The sequence below is a fragment of the Meles meles genome, chromosome 21 (assembly GCF_922984935.1).
Source record: "Meles meles chromosome 21, mMelMel3.1 paternal haplotype, whole genome shotgun sequence".
Classification (NCBI taxonomy): Eukaryota; Metazoa; Chordata; class Mammalia; order Carnivora; family Mustelidae; genus Meles; species Meles meles.
The window spans coordinates 25683356-25704537 of NC_060086.1; the positions used below are offsets into that span (position 1 = coordinate 25683356).

Here is a 21182-nt window from a genome sequence, read left to right on the forward strand (position 1 = left end):
CACTATACAGACCGTGTCATTCACATTTCATGATTTTGTCCATTTGGAATGTAAATTGAGAACATTTTGTAAGTAGGCTCCACGCCCAGCAAGGAGCCCAACTCAGGCTCGAACTCATGACCCTGAGATCGAAACCTGAGCTGAGATCAAGAATCAGATCCTTAATGGACTGGGCCACCCAGGCACTCCAAAGACATTTTCAAGACAAACTGAAACTACAGTGCCAAATAACCCACCCAGATCAGGAAGATTACCAGCCCCCAGCTGAGTGGTTAGAAGGAGAAAATGGAAAGACATCCACCTCTGAGTGCAAACAAGAATGATGTCCCAGCGCGTCTTCCTGTCTGCTAGGGCCCTGTGCCTCTACCACAGACACAGACGTGCTCAGGCTGTCTACAGGAAGGCAAACCGCCCCAGCCTTCCAGAGGCAAAGCAGCAGGATCTGCGTTCACATATTTAGATTCACACGCTAGAGCACTTCTACCTCTAGGAATCCGCACTGTAACAATGCTCCAAGTGCCTCTGGACTGAAAGGTATTTAAACACCCACAAGAGGGCAGTGACTAAATATATGAGTATTATGTGCACGTGGATTATTATACGACCATCAGAATGCAACAAATTTATAAAAACTGACATGGACATGTATCAAAGATGCGATATGGAAAAACCACACTGGGGAACAGTTTGTAAAAGATGATCCCACGTGTATAAAAAATAAACAACATAACCCATTACACAGGGAGAGAAAAGCAAAGAAGGAACATTCGACATTATCTTTAGAGAGTGATAATTGGGCCTTTCTGTTATCTAGTTCTCTAGTGATCAAATTTTGCTTAACTTCATTGTAATAAAAAAAAAAAAAAGCCTGTCAACACCAAAACTATCACTACTGCTGCTACTAGTTAAAGCAACCCCTTTTTGCAGAGCTCCTAACCAAAGCATGTTTTTTTTTGTCTGACTTGGGATGGGGAGTCAAAGGAGAAAAGGGGAAGCACACACAGAACCTTGGGTAGGAAAAGAAGAAGCCTGCCCAGGGAGAGAGGTCTCTGGCTATCTCCAAGTGTGCCCCGTGTTACCGCACACTAACACGGCCCGTCAGCCTGCCCCCCACACCATGAGCAGGAAGCACACGCACGAGAGCCCCTCTTCTATGTTCCTTGCCCACGAGACTCACAGAGGCCCTGGACATGGCTGTGGGGAGAGGAGATCCAGCAAGTTCCTTTCTGCAGAAGGGCTCTGAACACCACCACCGGGCAGCATGCTGGCGGGGGGATTCTTCTTTTCCTTACAGCAATTCTGACCAGCAACCTGTCAAACCAGGAATGCCTAAAATAAGGCCAGGGTATGAATGACCAGGAGCCATGGTGACACCAGGACACAGGCTTACTGTATTTCCTGGGACAGGAGGAGAAAAAGGGCCAGAGAACACAGGACTCCTGATCTGACCTTCAGTAAGCGGGAGCCTGGACACCACTGAAAGAGTAGGGGTATAAGGAGAGGGGAAAATATGTCTCTTGGGGGGTTTAAGCCAGACAGTAAAGGTAAGGAAGAGGCTCTGGACCTCCAAGCCCAGTCGCCACCAGGCTATGCTGTGGCCCCTCCCCCCACTACCCAGGCAGCACTGCCCTCACGAACATAGGTTTGAGGGACCTCCTTTCCAGCCCCTAGGAAGAGCTTCCTTACCTTGTTGGTAACCGGAGCATCACTGAGTCCTAGAAGGAAGAAACAGAAAGATGCGCACCAGTAACTCTACCTGACAGGAGCTAGAGACTGATACCATGTTCACCCTTTCTAGAACATTTAGAAAGCCTGGGCAAAGCAAATTACCCAAAATCATTCAAATCATCCATGGCAAATCTGAGACTAAATGCGATGAGGCCCTCCCAGGATGGCAGTGCCCTCTTATTCATTAGGAGATATGTTCTAAGACCCCGGTGGATGCCTGCAAAGGCACATGGTAGCAATCCCTCCATATACTATGTTTCTCCCCAGACATACATGTCTATGATTAAGTTTACTTTGTAAGTTAGACAGCATAACAGATAATAAAAATAATGTGCTGCAGTAAGAGTTACGTGAATGTGGTCTCCCTCTCAAAATATATTATACTGTACTCACCCTTTGTCTTCTTGTGGTGGGAGATGATAAAATGCCTACGTGATGAGATGAAGTGAGGTGAACGACGTAGGCATGGGACGCAGCCCTAGGCTACTACTGACCTTCTGACCATAGGTCAGAAGGAGGCTCATCTGCTTCCAGACCGCGAGTCACTGAAAGCATGGACGAGGGGGCTACTGTATACCCAGCTCCCTCTGAAAACAGGCAGAGTCTCCCCAAGTGGAACCAGCTTACTCGCTCTCCCTGGGAGTCAGGACCATTCTGTGCCTGCTCCCCGTAAACACCCTCCCTCACCTAAGGCTGCCAGGTCCTGGTGAAGCAAGGACGGTGCCACAGTCCCGGCCTGCTCAGATCCACTGTCCACCTCCAAGTCAATCAGAGGGCAGCTCTTCGTGCAGCCTGCTGGCTTCTGAAAGACTACACAAGAGTCAGGAAAATATGTCAGGATGTGAGCAAAGTCTCCACTGAATGCCCGTCAGCTTCCCACAGGCCTCCTCCCAAACAGAAGACATCACACCACCCCTCAGTGCCCCCCGGTGGATAGCCTGCGCCGGTATCTGGAACAGGACGCAGTCAGAGGACTGCCTCCCTACGCCAGCAATCGGTGTCCTCTGCTAGGCGTCCAATCAACCTGGCCAGCAACCCAGCTGACATCTCCACCTCACAGGCCTTTTGACAACAGCTCATCACAGTCACTGGAGTGCTTGATAAAAACACAAACCCCTAGGCCACACGCTAAGGAGTATTGATACAGAAGCTCCAAGCTGAGGACCTAAGAATCTGCCTTTTAGCCAGTATTCCAGATGATTCTGATGTAGCTAGCCTGCAAAGCACCACCAACACAGTTTTTGTTTTTTTTTTTTGTCTCTAGCTCTTCTAAGTAAGCATTCATGAGAAGAGGAATCAAAACCTGGGCGCAAAATAGCCATGTGCTCCTGTGGAGAGCCAGAGACGGGCTCCAGCCTGCCCATCAGTTCGTGATGGCACATGTGGCAGAGGCTGGCTACATAAAACCAACTCTCGAAGGGAAGGGGAAAAAAGGGCAACGCCTCTCGTTTCCACCACAACCCAGAATATTCTAAGGATCCATTTCTTCTCTGGGATTTGCAGGATGTCCAGGCAGAAGGTAAGAGAGGCTTCTCTGCACATACCTCTGGAGACAGCTAGGTCTCCCACTGAGCTGGTCACTGTGTTCCCAAAGATGACTCGGCCCTCCATCACCTGTTTGTACAGCAGAACTCCCTGGGTGAGGAGGTCATTTGCCTGGAGAATCTCCGCTGAAGGAGGAGGGAAAAATGAGAACACCCCCTTAGTTATCCACCAACAATCTCAGTCTTTTTAAAGCCATTCCAGAAAGCAGTGGCCACACAGCTCTACCAGTGTCAGTATATCCATGCCTTCTGCCCCCAGATCATGCGATCAGGCCCCTAGCAGACCTAGTTATTCAGTCCCTGAACCCCAACACCTCTCATTCAAGATGCAGGAGGAGCCAAATTTCTTCGCCTTCGTTCCCAGTACCTCCCAACACAAGGATCAACACTTGAAACATGGCTCTTTCAACTAAGGAACTAAAACTTTAATATTTAATTAACTTAAAAACAGTTTTGTCAGGGTGGATGTGAATATTAAGAGTTTTCCAGGGGGTGGCACCTGGGTGGCTCAGTCGGTTAAGCAACTGCCTTTGGCTCAGGTCATGATCCTGGAGTCCAGGGATCAAGCCCCACGTCGGGCTTCTTGCTCAAAGGGGTGTCTGCTTCTCCCTCTGTCTCCCTGCCACCACCCCTGCTTGTGTTCTCAAATAAATAAAATCTTTTTAAAAAATATTTTTTATTTATTTATTTGACAGAGAGAGACTCAGCGAGAGAGGAAACATAAGCAGGGGAGTGAGAGAGGGAGAGGGAGAAGCAGGCTTCCCACTGAGCAGGGAGCCTGATGTGGGGCTTGATCCTAGGACTCTGGGATCACGACCTGACCTGAAGGCAGACGCTTAACGACTAAGCCACCCAGATGCCCCTCAAATAAATAAAATCTTTTAAAAAAATTTTTTAAAGAGTTTTTTTTTTTGTATTTTATTCACTTATTAGAAAGCTTTTAAGTGTGTAGGGAACAGGAGTGCCTGGGTGGCTCAGTGGGTTAAGCCTCTGCCTTCAGCTCAGGTCATGATCTCAGGGTCCTGGGATCGAGCCCCGCATGGGGCTCTCTGCTCAGCAGGGAGCCTACTTCCTCCTGTCTCTCTGCCTGCCTCTCTGCCTACTTGTGATCTCTCTCTGTCAAATAAATAAATAAAATCTTTAAAAAAAAAAAAAAGATTTAAAAAAAAAAGTGTGTAGGGAACAAACATGAATGTATGTTTTTACCTGAAATTTCATAAAATCTAAATACAGATCAAGTACTTCTGATGAAAACTTGGCATCCAAATTAAAATGTCGTCTAAATATAAAATACACACTGGATTCCAAAAACTTCATAAGCTTTTGTGAAATTGGCTCCTTCCAATTTTCTTAACTATGGACATAAGCTACAACATGGGGGTGAATTCACCCAGCAAAATGTTTCAGTTGGCACAGGCAAGTTGCTTAAAATTTTTTTTTTTTTTAAAGATTTATTTTTTTTTGACAGATAGAGATTACAAGTAGGCAGAGAGGCAGGCAGAGAGAGAGAGAGGAGGAAGCAGGCTCCCAGCCAAGCAGAGAGCCCGATGCGGGGCTCGATCCCAGGACCCTGGGATCATGACCTGAGCCGAATGCAGAGGCTTTAACCCGCTGAGCCACCCAGGCGCCCCAAGTTGCTTAAAAATTTGATTGTTTTTGAACTCACTGCAATCAGAGAAAATGACGGGTTCAGACCATAATCATGAAGAGATCATCAGAAACCGGGGGCCTCCTGACCACTACCCACCAAGTGTTTTTGCTCCCCCAATCCCTGTTCTAACTGATCCTGAATACGATCAAGCCCCCAATCCAATTTATAAGAAACATCAGCAATTTGTAAGAAGGGTCAGATATGGAAAAACATGAAATACCATGGGGCATGCCATCAGAACACTGAGACCTAGAGAAACTTTGTGGGTCAAAAGGCATGTTTTTCCAGTCAAAACCAAAAGACAACTGACAGAATGGGAATATTTGCAAATGACATATCAGATAAAGGGCTAGTATCCAAAATCTATAAAGAACTTATCAAACTCAACACCCAAAGAACAAATAATCCAATAAAGAAATGGGCAGAAGACATGAACAGACATTTCTGCAAAGAAGACATCCAAATGGCCTAACAGACACATGAAAAAGTGCTCAACATCACTTAGCATCAGGGAAATACAAATCAAAACCACAGTTAGACACCACCTCACACCAGTTAGAATGGCTAAAATTAACTAGTCAGGAAACAACAGATGCTGGCGAGGATGAGGAAAAAGGGGAGCCCTACTACATTGTTGGTGGGAATGCAAGCTGGTGCAGTCACTCTGGAGAACAGTATGGAGGTTCCTCAAAAAGCTGAAAATAGAGCTACCCTACGACCCAGCGATCACACTACTGGGTATTTACGCTAAAGATTGTAGTGATCCGAAGGGGCACGTGCACTCGAATGTTTATAGCAGCAATGTCCACAATAGCCAAACTATGGAAATAACCTAGATGTCCATTAACAGATGAATGGATAAAGATGTTGTGTGTATACACACACACACACACACACACACACACAATGGAATACTATGCACCCATCCAAAAGAAAAAAAACAATCATGACATCTTGCCCTTTGCAATGATGTGGATGGAACTAGAGGGTATTATGCTAAGTGAAATAAGTCAATCAGAGAAAGACAATTATCATACGATCTCTCTGATATGAGGAATTTGAGAGGGAGGGTGGGGGGTTGCGGTGGGAAGGGAGGGAAAAATGAACTAGATGGGACCAGGGAGGGAGACAAACGTAAGAAACTCTTAGTCTCACAAAACAAACTGAGGGTTGCTGGAGAGGAGGGGAATGAGAAGGATGGGGTGGCGGGGTGATGGACATTGAGGAGGGTATGTACTAGGGTGAGTGCTGTGAATTGTGTAAGACTGATGATTCACAGACCTGTACCCACGAAACAAATATTACATTATATGTTAATGAAAAAAGGGGGCATGCTTTTCATCTAATATCAAAGAAAAAGGACAGAGGGGCTATCCATTAAAAAAGGGCTTACAAAATAGCATTGTAAAGTATGGCTTTTCTGAGTGATTCAGAACTTTAAAAAAAAGGGAGGGAGGAGGAGGCGGGAGGGTTAGCACAAAATGTTTAGAGAGAAACGCCCAGGGAAATCTTAAAACTATTTGATTACCTTGGAATTTGCTTGGAGAGAATGAGCGACGGGGGTAGAGCAGTACAAATGCAACAAGAGGAAAACAGATGGGTCATGTGCTAGCTGGTGGCTGCTACCCACAGGGGAAGGGCACACAGGATTTATCCCACCATTTCCCTGCACATGTCCTGAAATTTTCCGTAACAAAAAGTATAAAATATTTTAATCCCTGTCCACAGGTATTAACATTCTTCCCTATCATTATCCCCTCCGTTTCTCCTCAGCCTGCCTCATTTAGGTTGGTGACCCAGCTCCGACGGCGCTCAGGTTGGTGAAACCTTCGAGATGCAGCCGTTCCTCAGACTTCTGTTAATCTTCCTTCTAGCATCTCTTGTGCCCAACCTTCACCGCACATTCCCACCCCTCTCTATGCTTTCAGACCTGCTGATGATTGCTCACTCAGGCCTCGAGCATCCTGCAAATCAGTTCCAAGCCAATACGGGGCACGCCCTTCGGAAGCCAGGCCGCCACAGAACCTAAAGCCATTCTGTCTGGTCTCTGGCACCACCGCAGCCCAGCAGGAAGGGGCACGTGTGTTCTGCCCTGCACTGTCCCAGCTGCGCCTAGAGAAGGAGAACTGCCTTACCGAGTGCGTCGTCGTCGTCTGTGGTATCACTCGCCAGCCGGAACAGCGTGGGCCGCAGCTTCTCACAGCGCTCATACACGACCTGAGAAAACAACCTGGTTTCACAGCAAGGCCCCAGGTGCCTCCAGTAAGCATACAGCAGATTTTAGGGCTTCTGGAATTCTCCTTAGTCCGTCCCAAATGCACGACTGCAGGTTTGAAATGACATGGCTATTACAGTGTCAGAAAAAGTTTGGGCTACAGTTATGTGAATTTTTAAAATAGTTAAAAAGATGACAGAAGGCATAAGAATCTACCTTCTGAGCATGTACGGCATTAGCTCTTCTCTAAGCTCCTTTCCTTGCCTCCTAGAAGAGCTTTAATAATGGGGAAAGCCCACATAGAACTCTGAAGAGATTACTCTGCTTTAAAACTAACATCCAGAGGGCACCTGGGTGGCTCAGTCGTTAAACATCTGCCTCTGGCTCACGTCATGATCCCGGGGTCCTGGGATCAAGCTCCACATCAGGCTCCCTGCTCCACAGGAGGCCTGCTTCTCCCTCTCCCAGTCCCCCTGCTTGTGCTCCCAGTCTCGCTGTGTCTCTATCAAATAAATAAAATCTTCAAAAAAATAATAATAAAACTAACATCCAAACTCCCCATCCAACTGTTGTCTGATGCCAGTCTTCCTTTTTCCAAAAACAGTCCCTGATTCCCACTGCAGGTTCTCCCAGGACTAAACCTCAGTCCGCACCAATAACATCTGGGAAGTCTCACTCTCCTGATGACAGGGGAGTGCTCTGGACAGTGTCACCCTCCACATGCTTGGTGTTGAGGAGGACACGGGCTTCTGTGCATGTCAGACTTCCTTGCAAGGGAACCCAACTAACTTAACACTGCAGTCCTCCCTGATGGTAGTGCTCCCTGCCGCCTTCACCAGCCCAGCCAGGGCTGGTGAAATGACCTGTCTGCTAGGGGAGTCCGGGAGAGGTGTAACCGTCCCTCAGAAGAACGTACTGGCCAAACATGCTTAAACATGTACTAGCAGCAGTATCCTCCTCTGGGGGAGAGGACGATACATGTTCTTGAAGCTGAGCAGCCAGGGTGCCCAGCGGCCTGCTCAGGGTGGACGGTGGCCCCGCTTCTTTTTTCTGTTACCTCCCCTTCTCCAGAGATCTCCTTGTAGTTAATTAGATGATCCCTTTAAATGTGTTTACTCAACCACAAATCCTATACTGCTTGATCAGGCATATCTTGCTTATCTATAATCTCCTTCTGACTCTTTTGTTGATTGTTATCTTTATCTAACAAATACTGGACTGAGGGGTTGTTTGGGAAGACAGTCTTCTCAACTGCTGGCCCCTGCTCCCTTTGTCTTGAAGCTGATTTGTTGGTGCCTCATTCTTCTCCCGTGAGCTGTCGGGAAGCGGCAGGAGGAAGCAGGAAGGACCCCCCCCTTCCTGCCACTTTGCTCTTGAGAGCTCCCTGCCTGTACACAAGTGCACACTCCGCTCTGCTCCCACCAGCCCTACGTTTTGGAGAAGGAAGCCCCTTGTGGGGAGAACAGCGGTGAGCCAGTGCTATCTGAGCAGTAGGTAAACCTGCCTGATTCGGCTTCAGTATTAGGAAGCCACTTGCTAATATTTACGTGCCACTTTTTCCAAAGTAGGCTCTGCCCATTGCAAGCAAGAAGTTTTGTTTCATGCCATGTCTCTCCTGTCTCCTAGCTGGTTACCATCTTGGGTGGGGAAAGCTGTGCTATTTAGAAGCCCAGCATGCCAGCCTTGCCGACGGACTCCGGCACAAACTCACCACAGGGAACTGGCTTTGGAGCATCTGCCTGGCCCAAGCCCAGTAACCCTTCTGAGTACTGTCCCCCCAGACGCAGAGGCCAGCATGATCTTCTCTGCAATTCTACCCAGTTCTAGCTATAGCTGATTGACCTGGGGTAGGTACGGGAGCCTTGCTGGACAAACAGATTGTTCTCTCAGGAATCTGGACTTAGGAAAGCTACTAGTTTGTTTCTGCTGACTCTGTGAAATAGAAGGACAGGGAAACTAAGGAGCTACATGAAAGCCATCTTTCCTGTGCAGAGAAGCACAAAAAGCTGGAATGCAGAGAAGACAAGTGTAGCTGGTGGGAGGAGGGAGAAGAGCAGAGCTTCAGGGACAGACTCCGAGCGGCTGCCTCTGACAGCACTCCGGTCCCACCACCATCTGTCTGCACTAGGCCGCGGTGGCGCAGCTAGGACACCGACAGTCCCAGCGACAAAAGACAATACACGGATCGAACTCCCAGATTAAAGGAGAAAGTCCGACAAAGGACTGGTATCCAGGATATATAAAGAACCCTGAACAACTCAAAAGTTAAGAGACAACCCAATTAAAAATTGGGCAAAGGATCTTCAGACAAGAGGATACACAAGGGGCCAAGAGACCTAGGAAAGAAAGCTCAGCTTAAGTCACAAGGAAATACATTTCGAAACCACAGTGAGATCCCACCTTACACCCACCAGGAGAGCTATTACCAACAGACAGGCAGTAACGAGTGCTGGCAGGATCCGGAAAACTGCACCCTCACAACTTGCTGGTGGGATTGTAACTGGCACAGTGGTTTGGCATACAGCTTGGCAGCTGCTCAGAAAGTTAAACGGACCCACTAGATGATCCAGCAACTCCCGCTGCAGACACAGATACATACTGAAGAAAACCAAAAGCTTACACGGCACACACAGAAAACTGGAACAGATGTTCACAACATCATTCACAATAGCCAAAGTGGAAGCCCACATGCCCAACTGATGGAACGGACAAACAAAATGTGAGGCAGCCATATGACGGAAGGTTACTTAGTCAGAAAAAGGAATGAAGTTCTGATACACACTACAAGGTAGAGAAATCTTCCAGACGTTAAGTGAAAGCAGCCAGACTCAAGGCATGTTGCAGGATTCAATTTACACAAAATGTCCGAAGAGGAAGATCTACAGACACAGACCATGGATCAGTGGTTGCTGTCTTTTGGATCAGAAGCCGCTAAGGTGGGGGGTGGGGAATGGGGGGCTGAGGGCAGTGGTACAGGTGTGTGCTAATGGGCACAGGACTTCTTTTAGGGCTGATTAAATTCTTCTAGCTAGTGCTAATGGCTGCTTTTAGGATAAGTAAATTCACACTAAAGGTGTTTTAAAAAAAAAGATGGAGATGTGTAGGTTGTGGGGGAATTGGAATTTGTGTAATGCTGTTAGGTACATAAAATGACACAACCACTTTTTAAGAAACCAGCCAACTATTTTCTGAAGTTAACTATACACTTAGTATGTGACGCAGCAATCCCACACCTAAGTGTGTACCCAAGGAAGATGCATGTTCACACAAAATCCTGTACACAACTACACAATTGTTTATAGCAGTTTAATTCACAATCACCCAAAGCTGGAAACAACCCATTATCTATCAAAAGATGGATATATTGTAATACACACAACAGAATACCACTCAACAATAAAAAGCAAACTACTGATACACACGCCATGAATGGATCTCCGTTATGCCAAGAGGGAGAAGCTAGAGGGAGAAGCCAGAAAGATAAAAAGAGGAAGAAGGAAAGAAAACTATTGTTCCTTTCATACAAGTCTAGGAAGTATAAACTAATCAGATCGCGCAGCAAGGCAATGGCTGCTTGGAGGATGTGGAGACCGGAAAGGAGGGGAGGGCTAACCCAGGGGAATGAGGAAATTCTGGGGGGCAAGGGACATGTTTACTATCTTGATTGTGATGGTGGCTTCATGGACACACACATGTCAAAACACATCGAATATGCTTGAAATACGTGCAATTTCTAATGTATCAGTTACAGTCAACTCTACTTGAATTGATTTTGTAATACCGGTACCTGCAAGGCCTCCTGGTCCGGCGGGGCCTGCCCAGGCTGGCGGTACACGCTCAGCATTTCCTGCAGCACCTTCACGTGGCTCCGTACCTCCTCCACAGCACTGACTCTCTTCGACACCTTCTCGGATTTCTCTTGCTCCTTTTAGAAGAGGGAGGATGGCAGTGAGGAGCAAAGGCCTGGATAATGCGTGAGCGAGGGATGGGAAAGAAGCACTGAGCTGGTGAGCTCAGGGAAGTCACTAGAACACCGAGTGGGCGGGAGTGTTCACTCAGTGGCGAAGAAAACGCTGAGCCCAGAATTCCTGCAAAAGGCAATGCAGTCCAGGGACCAGGTGAGCTACTGCTTCGTACTACCAGCTTTAAACCACCTGAAAACCAGATTCCCAAACTGGACTCTGTCACTGGGACAGACATTGGGGTCTATGAAATGCTTGGGGCTCTCGCACAGAAGTACTTGGAAAGTGCACAGCAGGATTTCTGCTTCCCCTCACGGTCCTGCTGCCCTTCAGGGAGCCCGCGGCTGTGTCCCCCTTCTGGGCCCAGAGGACACCACTCTCCTTGGCCAACTGTACACCCACTCCCTCCAGCACACACACGTGGTGTCAAATGCTGCTTCTGTAGAGCCCTGTGGAAAAACGCCCACCTCCTTGACCAAATTCTTGATCAGCCTGTTTGCAGCCTGAAGATCCTCCGGGTGGTTGCTCTTCAGAAGCCTTGTCAGAAGCTGCAGAGTGAACAAGAGCCAGTAAGACGCTGTCCCCCCCAGTGTCAGATGGCCCAGAGCAGTAGGCACAGCAACAGAATGCGGACTTTCCATGCGTTCTCTTACCAAGTCCTCACAGTGAGGCCATGGAGGTATTAGGACTCTCCCCACAGACCCCTGGGTTTTGACAGGGTAGGAAGGTGGAAAAGACAGCCCCCGGGAGACATCTGGCAAATACTGGAGACCTTTCTGATTGTCACAACTGGAGTGCTACTGGCATCCAACGGGTAAAGGCCGGGATACTGTAAACTCCCTACTCTCAACAGGACAGCCCCCAGCAGGAAAATTATCTGGCCCAAAATGTCACTAATGCTGAGGTTGTCCTGGGCCAGGCACCCTCTGATACACCTCGGTGATCTAGCAGAATGCCATGCCCGTGGGAGTCACACAATCTTCACTGATGGAGTAAAGACTACACTGAAGCCCAGAGCATCTCAGTAGCTTGCCCCAGGTGACACAGGATTCTCTCTTTCTCCAAAGGCCGTGCCATCCCTCCTCTTCCTACCCTCTGCTTCTGAAAGGCACTGGCAGGAGAGGAACCCAAGGGAAAGACAGCCCAGAACCTAACATAATCCTGCTTGTTCTGACCCCATGGCCGCTGAACCTCCAGGTCCAAGGGAGGGTGCAGCTCAGGGGTGCAGTTAGAGGCAGAGGGTCCCCAAGCCTCTGTCGCTACACTGCATGGAGCTTCCCTGGTACTCATTTCCCAGACCCTGTGAGTGACCAAGAATGGTAATGTCCAAACACACGGCCACCACCAGTGCTCAAGGGCCCTCTCCCCATGCAGAGGCACTCTAAAGCTATCCCCAGGTCTTCATTCCCCTCCTTCCTGATGTCTGAGGAGCAACAATTACTGGAGATGGTAGCAAGAGGAAGATGAGTAGGATCAGGCTTACTGGCACTAAAGAAAAAATCTGAGAGAACACACAACCAATTCTTTCCATCATCTTCCCCCAATACCACATATACTGAATACGACCAACCATCCACCTTGCCCACTTGGGTTATCCTTTTGTAATTTCGTTCCCTCGGGAATGCTCGTACAGATAAGGTAGAGGGCACATTAACACAGCATTTACTATTTGGCCCATCCATGGAGAAAACATCCAGAACTTATGCTACCACTCTAAGAGCCTGCTCCAGAGAGAACTCACTAACCCACTCCTCACATCCCCCCCAACTCTGGTTCAGGGATCAGAGCATATCCCAGGGGATATTTCAGGAAAATCCCTAAAAGAAGAGGTCTGCTGCCACCAAGGTCAGAGAGGGGCTCCTTACCTTGGATTTTTCTTCATCGGCATCGAAGATAGAGCTCTTGGGCCAGGGAGAAGGTGGTGGCAAAATTTTATCCACTGGTAGTTTAGGGTCTTGCTTTACGATTCCTAGAAGTTAAGATATGGTTATGGGTACCCATTGACTTCAGTAGGAAGCTGCATCAAGTCCAGAAACTCCTAGGTTCCTGATGTCCCACTGGGAAAACACTGTCGATGACCTTAAAGGGACAGACCCAGGGTATGACCAAGCCTCTGCATCCTCCCTCAGCTGACTTCAAGGAACCAGCACAAGACAGGGACATCAGAACCAACCCAGTGAGATCAGCACCAGACCCTAAGGTTAGTGGGACATGGGCCTGATGCTCTAAGAACACTGATCATTACATGCAGGTATGTAACCTCCCAGGGCCCAGAAATTACTGTAGAAGCCATGACCCTCTCAACAAGTGAGTACATGTGATGGAGAAAAACAGTCCATCCTGAATCCAGGTTCCTTTTTTTTTTTTTTTAAGATTTAATTTTTTATCTGACAGAGAGAGACAGCGAGAGAGGGAGCACAAGCAGGCAAAGGGACAGGGAGTAGCAGGCCTCCCGCAGGGAGCCCAATGTGGGGCTCAATCCCAGGACCCTGGTCATGACCTGAGCTAAAGACAGATGCTTAATGACTAAGCCAGCCAGGCACCCCATCCAGGTTCCCTCTTCTACAAGGCTCTGTGGACTCCCAACTTCCGCTCAGGACACAGAGAGGTACAAACTGCGTGACTCTACCCCCCACAACACAGCACTGGACAACCTACAGATCTACCACTTTTCCCGAATCCATCACAGCGGAAATTACAGGGCCAAGAACAACCTGAAATCTAAGGGAAGGCAGAGCCTCCGAGGAAAGACGGAAGGCAACACCAAGGCGAAAAATTTAGATAAACTTGTTTCTCAATTGTTTACAGGCTGGAGTGAGCAGGTGAGAGAACACAGAACCTCCGAGGCCCACACCAGCGCAGGAGCAACAGGCTCTTCACAAGGCCTCACCAGGCACTCATGCAAAGACACGGCAAATACCTGCCGTCCCACTTCCGTCTTCTCTCCTCCGGAACAAGCACCTTCACTGCTGGGAAAGGACAACAAACCCTGCAGTCCTCAGCTGTGGGAACAGACTGCAGCTTCCGAACAGAAAAGAAAGCCTTGTGGCCCTGGGGGAGGGGCAGGATCACAAACAGGTACTACCGAGACCTGGAGATACAGCGCAGTTAAGCGTCTGCCTTCAGCTGAGGTCATGATCCCAGTGTCCTGGGATCAAGCCCTACACTTCTCCCTCTCCCTGTCCCATCCACTCATGCTCTCTCTCAAATAAGGGATAAAGTTTTTTAAAAAAATGAAACAATCTCTAGTGCGCCTGGGTGGCTCAGTGGGTTAAGCCTCTGCCTTCAGCTCAGATCATGATCTCAGGGTCCAGGGATCGAGCCCCACATTGGGCTCTCTGCTCAGCAGGGAGCCTGCTTCCCCCCCCTCTCTGCCTGCCTCTCTGCCTACTTGTGATCTCTCTCTCTGCCATATAAATAAATAAAATCTTAAAAAAATAAAATAAAACAATCTTTAAAAAAATCATTTGTCTCCAAAACATAAGTGATTCTTAATCTCACAGAACAAACTGAGGGTTGCTGGGGGGAGGGGGGACTGGGAGAGGGGGAGGGGTTATGGACATTGGGGAGGGTATGTGCAATGGTGAGTGCTGTGAAGTGTGTAAACCTGGCGATTCACAGACCTATACCCCTGGGGATAAAAATATATTATATGTTTATAAAAAAATAAGAAATAAATAAAAAATTTTAAAAAAATCATTTGTCTCAGACTCTACTGTCCTATGCAAGATGTCCAGCTTTCACTGAGAAAACCACAAAGCACACAAAAAACCAGAACGACTGTGACGAGGAAATGCAATGTAAGCCATGGAGTCTGACCCTGTTTCTTTAGCATCTGGTAAGCATCTCGGATCTTGACATCCTCTGGAAACCAGACAGTCCAACTGAAGAGTATTTCAATGACTCTTCCTTTAACCTTTTCTGTGGTCCAGGACCCCAGGTACTGAAAATAAAAAGGAAAGAATTATAGAGCTGGAAAGGACTTAGCCAGCACACGCTACCACGGCAGAGATGGCCGCTGAGGTCCAGGGAAGCGAGCTTCCCCAGGCTGGTGGAGATGGGCGGCAAGAGAGACCAAACCGCCTGGTGCCCAGCCCCAGGGTGCCTTCTGGGTTTCCAGGAGTCAACCTCCATAAGTGCTCAAGTGAAGCCCACCGTCTACTGGGCTAGGGTAGAGCCACAGGGGACACTCAGTTTTTGAATGAGGCAAGATCAGTAAAATGTATTTGGTCTTTATCTCTAGTTCCCAGCACAGTTTCAAAAACCCCTGGAATGTCCTGAGTTTTAGGAATAGCTTTTGTTATTCATCATGACTCCCTTGGACCACATGTGAGTTTACATTCACCATTCATGGTGGGCACTTAGTTTCAAGGGAGAGACTGGCCACTTCAGAAAAACCCACCACACAACAACAGGGTTGGAACTTTCAGCCCAACTCCCAGGACGGGTTGGGGCTGGAAACAGAGTTCAAGCCTAGCTAATGATTTTTTTTTTAAAGATTTTATTTACTGGGGCACCTGGGTGGATCAGTGGGTTAAGGCCTCTGCCTTCGGCTCAGGTCATGATCCCAGGGTCCTGGGATCGAGCCCCACATCGGGCTCTCTGCTCAGCAGGGAGCCTGCTTCCTCCTCTCTCTGCCTGCCTCTCCGCATACTTGTGATATCTCTCTCTGTCAAATAAATAAATAAAATCTTAAAAAAAAAAAAAGATTTTATTTATTTATTTCAGAGAGAGAGAGACAGACAGACAAGACAGAGTGAGAGAGCATGAAAGGGGAGGTCAGAGGAAGAAGCAGACTCCCCATGGAGCTGGGAGCCTGATGTGGGACTTGATCCAAGACTCCAGGATCATGACCTGAATCGAAGGCAGTCGCTTAACCAACTAAGCCACCGAGGCACCCAAGCCTAGCTAATCTAATCAAAATGCCTACATAACTTCAGATAAAAACTCTCGAACAGGAGCTTTGGGGAGCCTCCTGGTTAGAACACATTGAGTTCTGGGAGGGTGGTATGGAAACTCTGCTCCCCATTCTCACCAAAACTTTGGTCCATGGATCTCTTGCACTTACATCCTTTATAGCAAAAGGATAATAGTGAGTACTGTGCTTTCCTATCTTTTGTGCGTCTTTCCAGTGACTACGAAACTATGGAGGGAGTCATGGGAACGCCTGAATTTGTAGTTGGTCAGAGGGCAGGAAGTAGCCTGGGGACACCTGAGACCCCTTGCAGGTATGTGATGGAGGCAGGTGTAGGTAGGACCGAGCCCTTCGTGTGTAGGGTCTATAATAACTCCAGGTAGTTAGTGGCAGAACTGAAATGAACTGAACTATAGTACCTACAGCTGATATCAGAGAATTACTGCGAAGTAGCAAAGAAGGGCTCCATCCATGTCAGGCACCTGAGAACAGTGTTGCTACAACAGGGGCTAGGAGAAAAGATGCAGAGGGCAGGCAAGAAGGGACATAAAACTGAAAGCCACACCTGGTATCTCTTGCCATCACCACCAGAAAACCTGTCCTCAAGCTTGAGTTCCTCACCCTTCTAGGTCAGCCACCCCAAGGTCATCTTTAAAGGGCGAACATGACAATGTTGACAACCAAAGGCAGGACTCAGCTGATGAACATGACCAGCATCCTAGACCTTGGAGAGTGTTGGGGAAGGCCTTTGAGAAAGATGTGACCGCCAACTGACCTGTGAGTGGACTTGGGCAAACTAAGGTTTCTCACCCCTTCTGCTGTCCTTGGAATGTGGACACGGCCACGAAATAGTGATGTGGTGTGGTGAACATCTACACAGTACCTCTCACCGAACCCCCTTAAGGCCTCTATATCACTGAAGATGTGGCAGGGGTGGACTCCTGCCACCACCTTGCCTTGCCGCCACCCAGGACAAGCGTCATGTTCAATTTCAGATCACACCTGGGAAGCTCCCGAGGTTACAAACCCACAAGAGGAAAGCTGTCACATGCAGGCCATCCCCTCTGCTCTGTTGCAAACCAGAGATCAGCTGGCAGGCTCTGTTGTGAGCAGGCCTAGCTCTGGACCAAGAAGGCGCACAGGGTCTGGAGGCTGGGGTAGGTACAGTACAGCGAGCAAGTGCAGTACAGCCAAGCCCAGGCGGCTCACCTTCGGGGACAACACTTTGATCAGCTCATTCAGGAAGCGGAATTTGGCCACCTCGTTGTGGAACTTCTCCCCACAGTGGTTCACACACATCTCCAGCACCTGCACGGACAGAGGAGTCCCATGAGGAAAGGGAAAACCACTGGCTTCAGGGCTCATCTCACAGCCGATGAATGTCTGCTGGAATCATGGCTAGTGTTTCGTCAAGACGACAAAGACACTGAAGTTTGAGGAAGGGTGACATTTTCCCAGATGAAGAAAAAATGCTACCTGCCTATCTGATCTGGCTGTAAACGCCAGGTCTGTGCCCAGGAGAAAGCTCAGTGGGGTGCACCCTGAGGCCGTCCCACCTTTTAAGGAGACCACAGGGCAAGAGATACTGGCTACAGAATCCCGCCCTGCTCAGCGGCAGAAACCTGATCTGTAGCGCACAAGAACTATTAAGCCAGAGGCTACTGGCTGGCACTCAAGTGGCAAGACGGGCCTGCACACATCTTCTTTGGTCTGCACTCTTGTTTAACATTTCCAATTAGTCACAAACATCGATAAACCCTGAGAACAGATTTTTAAAAATCCGGATTTCTGATTTCTCCTGGAAAGCAAAGTTCTAGCAATACTGGGCCCAAGTGGTCCTGTACCACAGCTGCCCTCTGCACACCAGCCTTGCGCTCTCCAGGGTTTCCATCCTCGCCCAGTAGCTCACTCGTTCGTGTGAGCAGTCAGGCCCCGCTATGTATGGCACCTGAACCCGCCAGCCCTGGTCTCTGGAAGATGAAGGGAAAGAAAGCCTTCTCTTCCCCCAAAGCAGGCTTAATGCTGCTTTCTCGAAACAGACCTAGGATGGGACCACCCAAGTGCAGAACTCGCTGTCGGACACTCTCTAGCACGTGAGACAGGCCTGGGGTCCAGTGCTCTCTAGCTGCACAGGAGGAAAACTTAAGCAAAGGGCCAAGCCAAACTCACCGTTAAGGCATAAAGAGCTTCTTTCTCTTGTGGAGACTGGATCTTGTGGGCCAGGAGCCAGGGCGCGTGGGTTGGGCTAAGGGAAAACAGAGAGACCTGGGCTGTGGGTGGAGAGGAAGAAACCAACTGGTAGGGCTTAGTACACTCTGTCACGGCGCCTCTTCCAGAAGCACGGGTCCCAAAGCAGTGGTGGAGTGACGGGCACAAAGCCCACACGCCTGCCTCTGAAGGAGGCCTGCCCACCCCTGCTAGACCACCTGCCATCCTCCTCCCCACAGCCAATCCACCCCTATAACTTCAAGCTGAGCACTCAAGGGCCAGACCTGTGTGTAACAAGGTCATGAGCAGTAGACCCTGTTAGATGACAAACACTCAGTACACACTGGAGTGGAAAGTGTGATCAAACTTTTCACTCAGTTCGAGATGCTGACTATGCAGCAACATGTAGATTAAACATGTGGATGGCTGGCATAATTCTTCAGTTCCCATCCAGATGCTTTGGAAACAGAAATAAGAATAAAAACAAAACAAAACCAAAAACAAAAACCAGAAACCCACAAAAATCTCACCAGAAACCCACAAAAATCTCACCTTTTTCCTACATTTTCTTAAGAAAGAGGACACTTCAATTACGGAGAACACACTGATGTCTTTTGCATTGCCACATAACCTAGCTACATTCTATCCCTATCATTCAGGAATCTCCTCAGCATTAGTCACTTAGAACACTCCATTTTTTCCCCATTTGCTATCTCCAGGAAAATAATGTTTTCAGATCATGGGGAAAAAAAAAAAAAAAGGAAAGAAAGCCTCACTTTCTTTCTCCTAGGTCAAACAGACCCAAGAGACTAAAGCATGTACTTTGTCTGAGGTATCCTGAGTCAACTGCATGTCTGTGAAGGTCACCTTACCCATTGGGATCGGTGTTCACCTGGTCACAGAAATTCTGGATAGCAGACCAATCCTGTTCTGACACGCTTGGGTCTGTGGCTTTATCTGTCAAGGAAATAAAAATAAAGAATGAAAAGAAATATACACCCGCCCCTCCACAAATAAAGTGGTAGCCAAGGACGGTTCTAGCACACCTCCAGGGGATCAGACCCAGCAAGCAGACAGCTGAAACGGACAGGACCATGGCTGTGCTATTGGCCACCATCAGGCACAGTGTCTGGCACAAGATACGGCTTCAGTGAAGATTGGCTGGCTGAACAAGCAAGCTTTTGTCCTGCAACAGACTCCCTTTCCGTGTAGTGGCTGGCCTACGTGCGCCTCCCTCATGCCCTGTCAGGACTCCCCACTTTGGCCCTGCAATGAGGATGAGTGAGGGCCAGCATCCAGGAGGCCACCCCCCCCTCCTTTTTTTGAGAGAGAGAGTGTCAGAGGGAGAAGGAGAAGCAGAATCCCATTGAGCAAGGAGCCCAATACGCAGCTCGATGCCAGGACCCTGGGATCACGACCTGAGCCAACAGCAGCCGCTTAATCAACTGAGTCACGTAGGCACCCCACAGGAGGCTCCTTCTAACTTTCTCAGCTATGTGATGGTAAGATCGGAATACACCACAAGGCTCTAGGTGGCTCCACTTGGTCATCTCATCCCCTCCTCAAAAACAATATCCCTATGTCTAACCCTCAGCTTACTGAGATCCTCTCTGACCGTCCCATGTCAGAAGCTTCGCCATGTGTCAGTGACTTGTGCACTCTAACAAAAGCACCTCCTTGCATTCACTCCTCAAAATGCTGTTCCCTTCTGGAAACCTGCACATTCCCGGGGACCCCAGATCCAATCACACTATGATCCCCCCGATGAAATGTGAGGACACTACACACCGAGAGGCTGGCGGCACAGCCAGAGATCCCTGCAGAAGGGGGATGATGAGAAGGCCTAAGAGAAGACCGTGCTCTGCTGAGGGGAGGGGTCATTGTTCACCTTCCTGGTGCTGGATGACAGCAGCTTCTCCTGCCCTCCCACTGCTGCTGCCTAGAATTCCTGTCCAGCCACCCAAGAAGGGTGTCCATCCCACACATCCTGCCCCAGTTTAAACCAGGCTCTGCTCTTGCACAAAGAAGCTGCTGGGAGGCCTCTGTCCTATGCTTTCCTAACCACCTTCCACTCCTTGCTGCCCACCTTTTGGGGGGCTACCCATCCCTCCAGTGAAAGACCTCCCTGAAGGCTCCTGAGAGAGAAGCTCTTTCAAGCTCTGCAACTGGTTGATTCTAGGGTCCCGTTTCTGTTATTATTCCTTATGCCTAACCAGTTACTCATCTCCTCTCCTCTTAAATCCCACCCATTTTTCAAGGCCCATCTGAATTTCCACCTTCTGGCCAGACCTCCTCCCAGCGGATTACAGAAGAGTCCAAGGTCAAGCAGAGTTTAACCTTTCCTGACTGCAGCCACACTTCTGTCATGTGGAAGTCATGTGTCTCCCTAGCTCAACTGTAAGATTCAAAAAGCCAACTCCATTCTAAATGAAAAAAGAAAGCAAGCGGGAACAAAGGAGCCACACTACCATGGTCTGCATTCCCTCACCTGTTCCTCCTCAAAGCTCTTTCCTATGCTGGACCTCAAACCCTAGCCATCCTTTGAGCCCCAATTCAAATGCCAGTTCTTCACAAAAATTTCCTTGATCTGTCTCCCACCCCTGCAAAACAGAAGCCTCTCTTCCTTCTCAGAAGGCCCACATTTTACCTGCCCCCTTTCGATGGAGACCTCTAGCTCCAGTCCTGATGCTACATGTCCTTGGGCTCTCAGAGCTTCAGTTCCCTCCACTATAAAGGAAAACAGCACCTTCCTCACAGGACACTCCTGAGGTTTGTAAGATAGTGTCTAAAGTGCCTGGTATGGCAGCAAATATTAAAGTAATCAATAAAAGGGGCACCTGGGTGGCTCAGTGGGTCAAAGCCACTACCTTTGGCTCAGGTCATGATCTCGGAGTCCTGGGATCGAGTCCCGCAGCTGGCTCCCTGCTCGGCAGGGAGCCTGCTTCCTCCTCTCTCTCTA

General features: G+C 48.7%; 1 protein-coding gene across 1 annotated transcript in view; it reads right to left on the bottom strand.

Annotated features, from left to right (window-relative positions):
* The window catches only part of GGA2 (golgi associated, gamma adaptin ear containing, ARF binding protein 2), a 34239-nt gene that overhangs the window by 6519 nt on the left and 6538 nt on the right, over positions 1 to 21182 (bottom strand). The window contains exons 2-13 of the mRNA XM_045994006.1: positions 19096 to 19180; positions 18185 to 18260; positions 17225 to 17323; positions 14920 to 15043; positions 12966 to 13069; positions 11568 to 11648; positions 10926 to 11063; positions 7059 to 7140; positions 3273 to 3398; positions 2416 to 2538; positions 1687 to 1715; positions 1178 to 1311 (exon numbers count right to left, since the gene is read on the bottom strand). Of these exons, the coding sequence (XP_045849962.1) occupies positions 1178 to 1311; positions 1687 to 1715; positions 2416 to 2538; positions 3273 to 3398; positions 7059 to 7140; positions 10926 to 11063; positions 11568 to 11648; positions 12966 to 13069; positions 14920 to 15043; positions 17225 to 17323; positions 18185 to 18260; positions 19096 to 19180 (1201 nt within the window). The remainder of the gene's footprint in view (positions 1 to 1177; positions 1312 to 1686; positions 1716 to 2415; positions 2539 to 3272; positions 3399 to 7058; positions 7141 to 10925; positions 11064 to 11567; positions 11649 to 12965; positions 13070 to 14919; positions 15044 to 17224; positions 17324 to 18184; positions 18261 to 19095; positions 19181 to 21182) is intronic.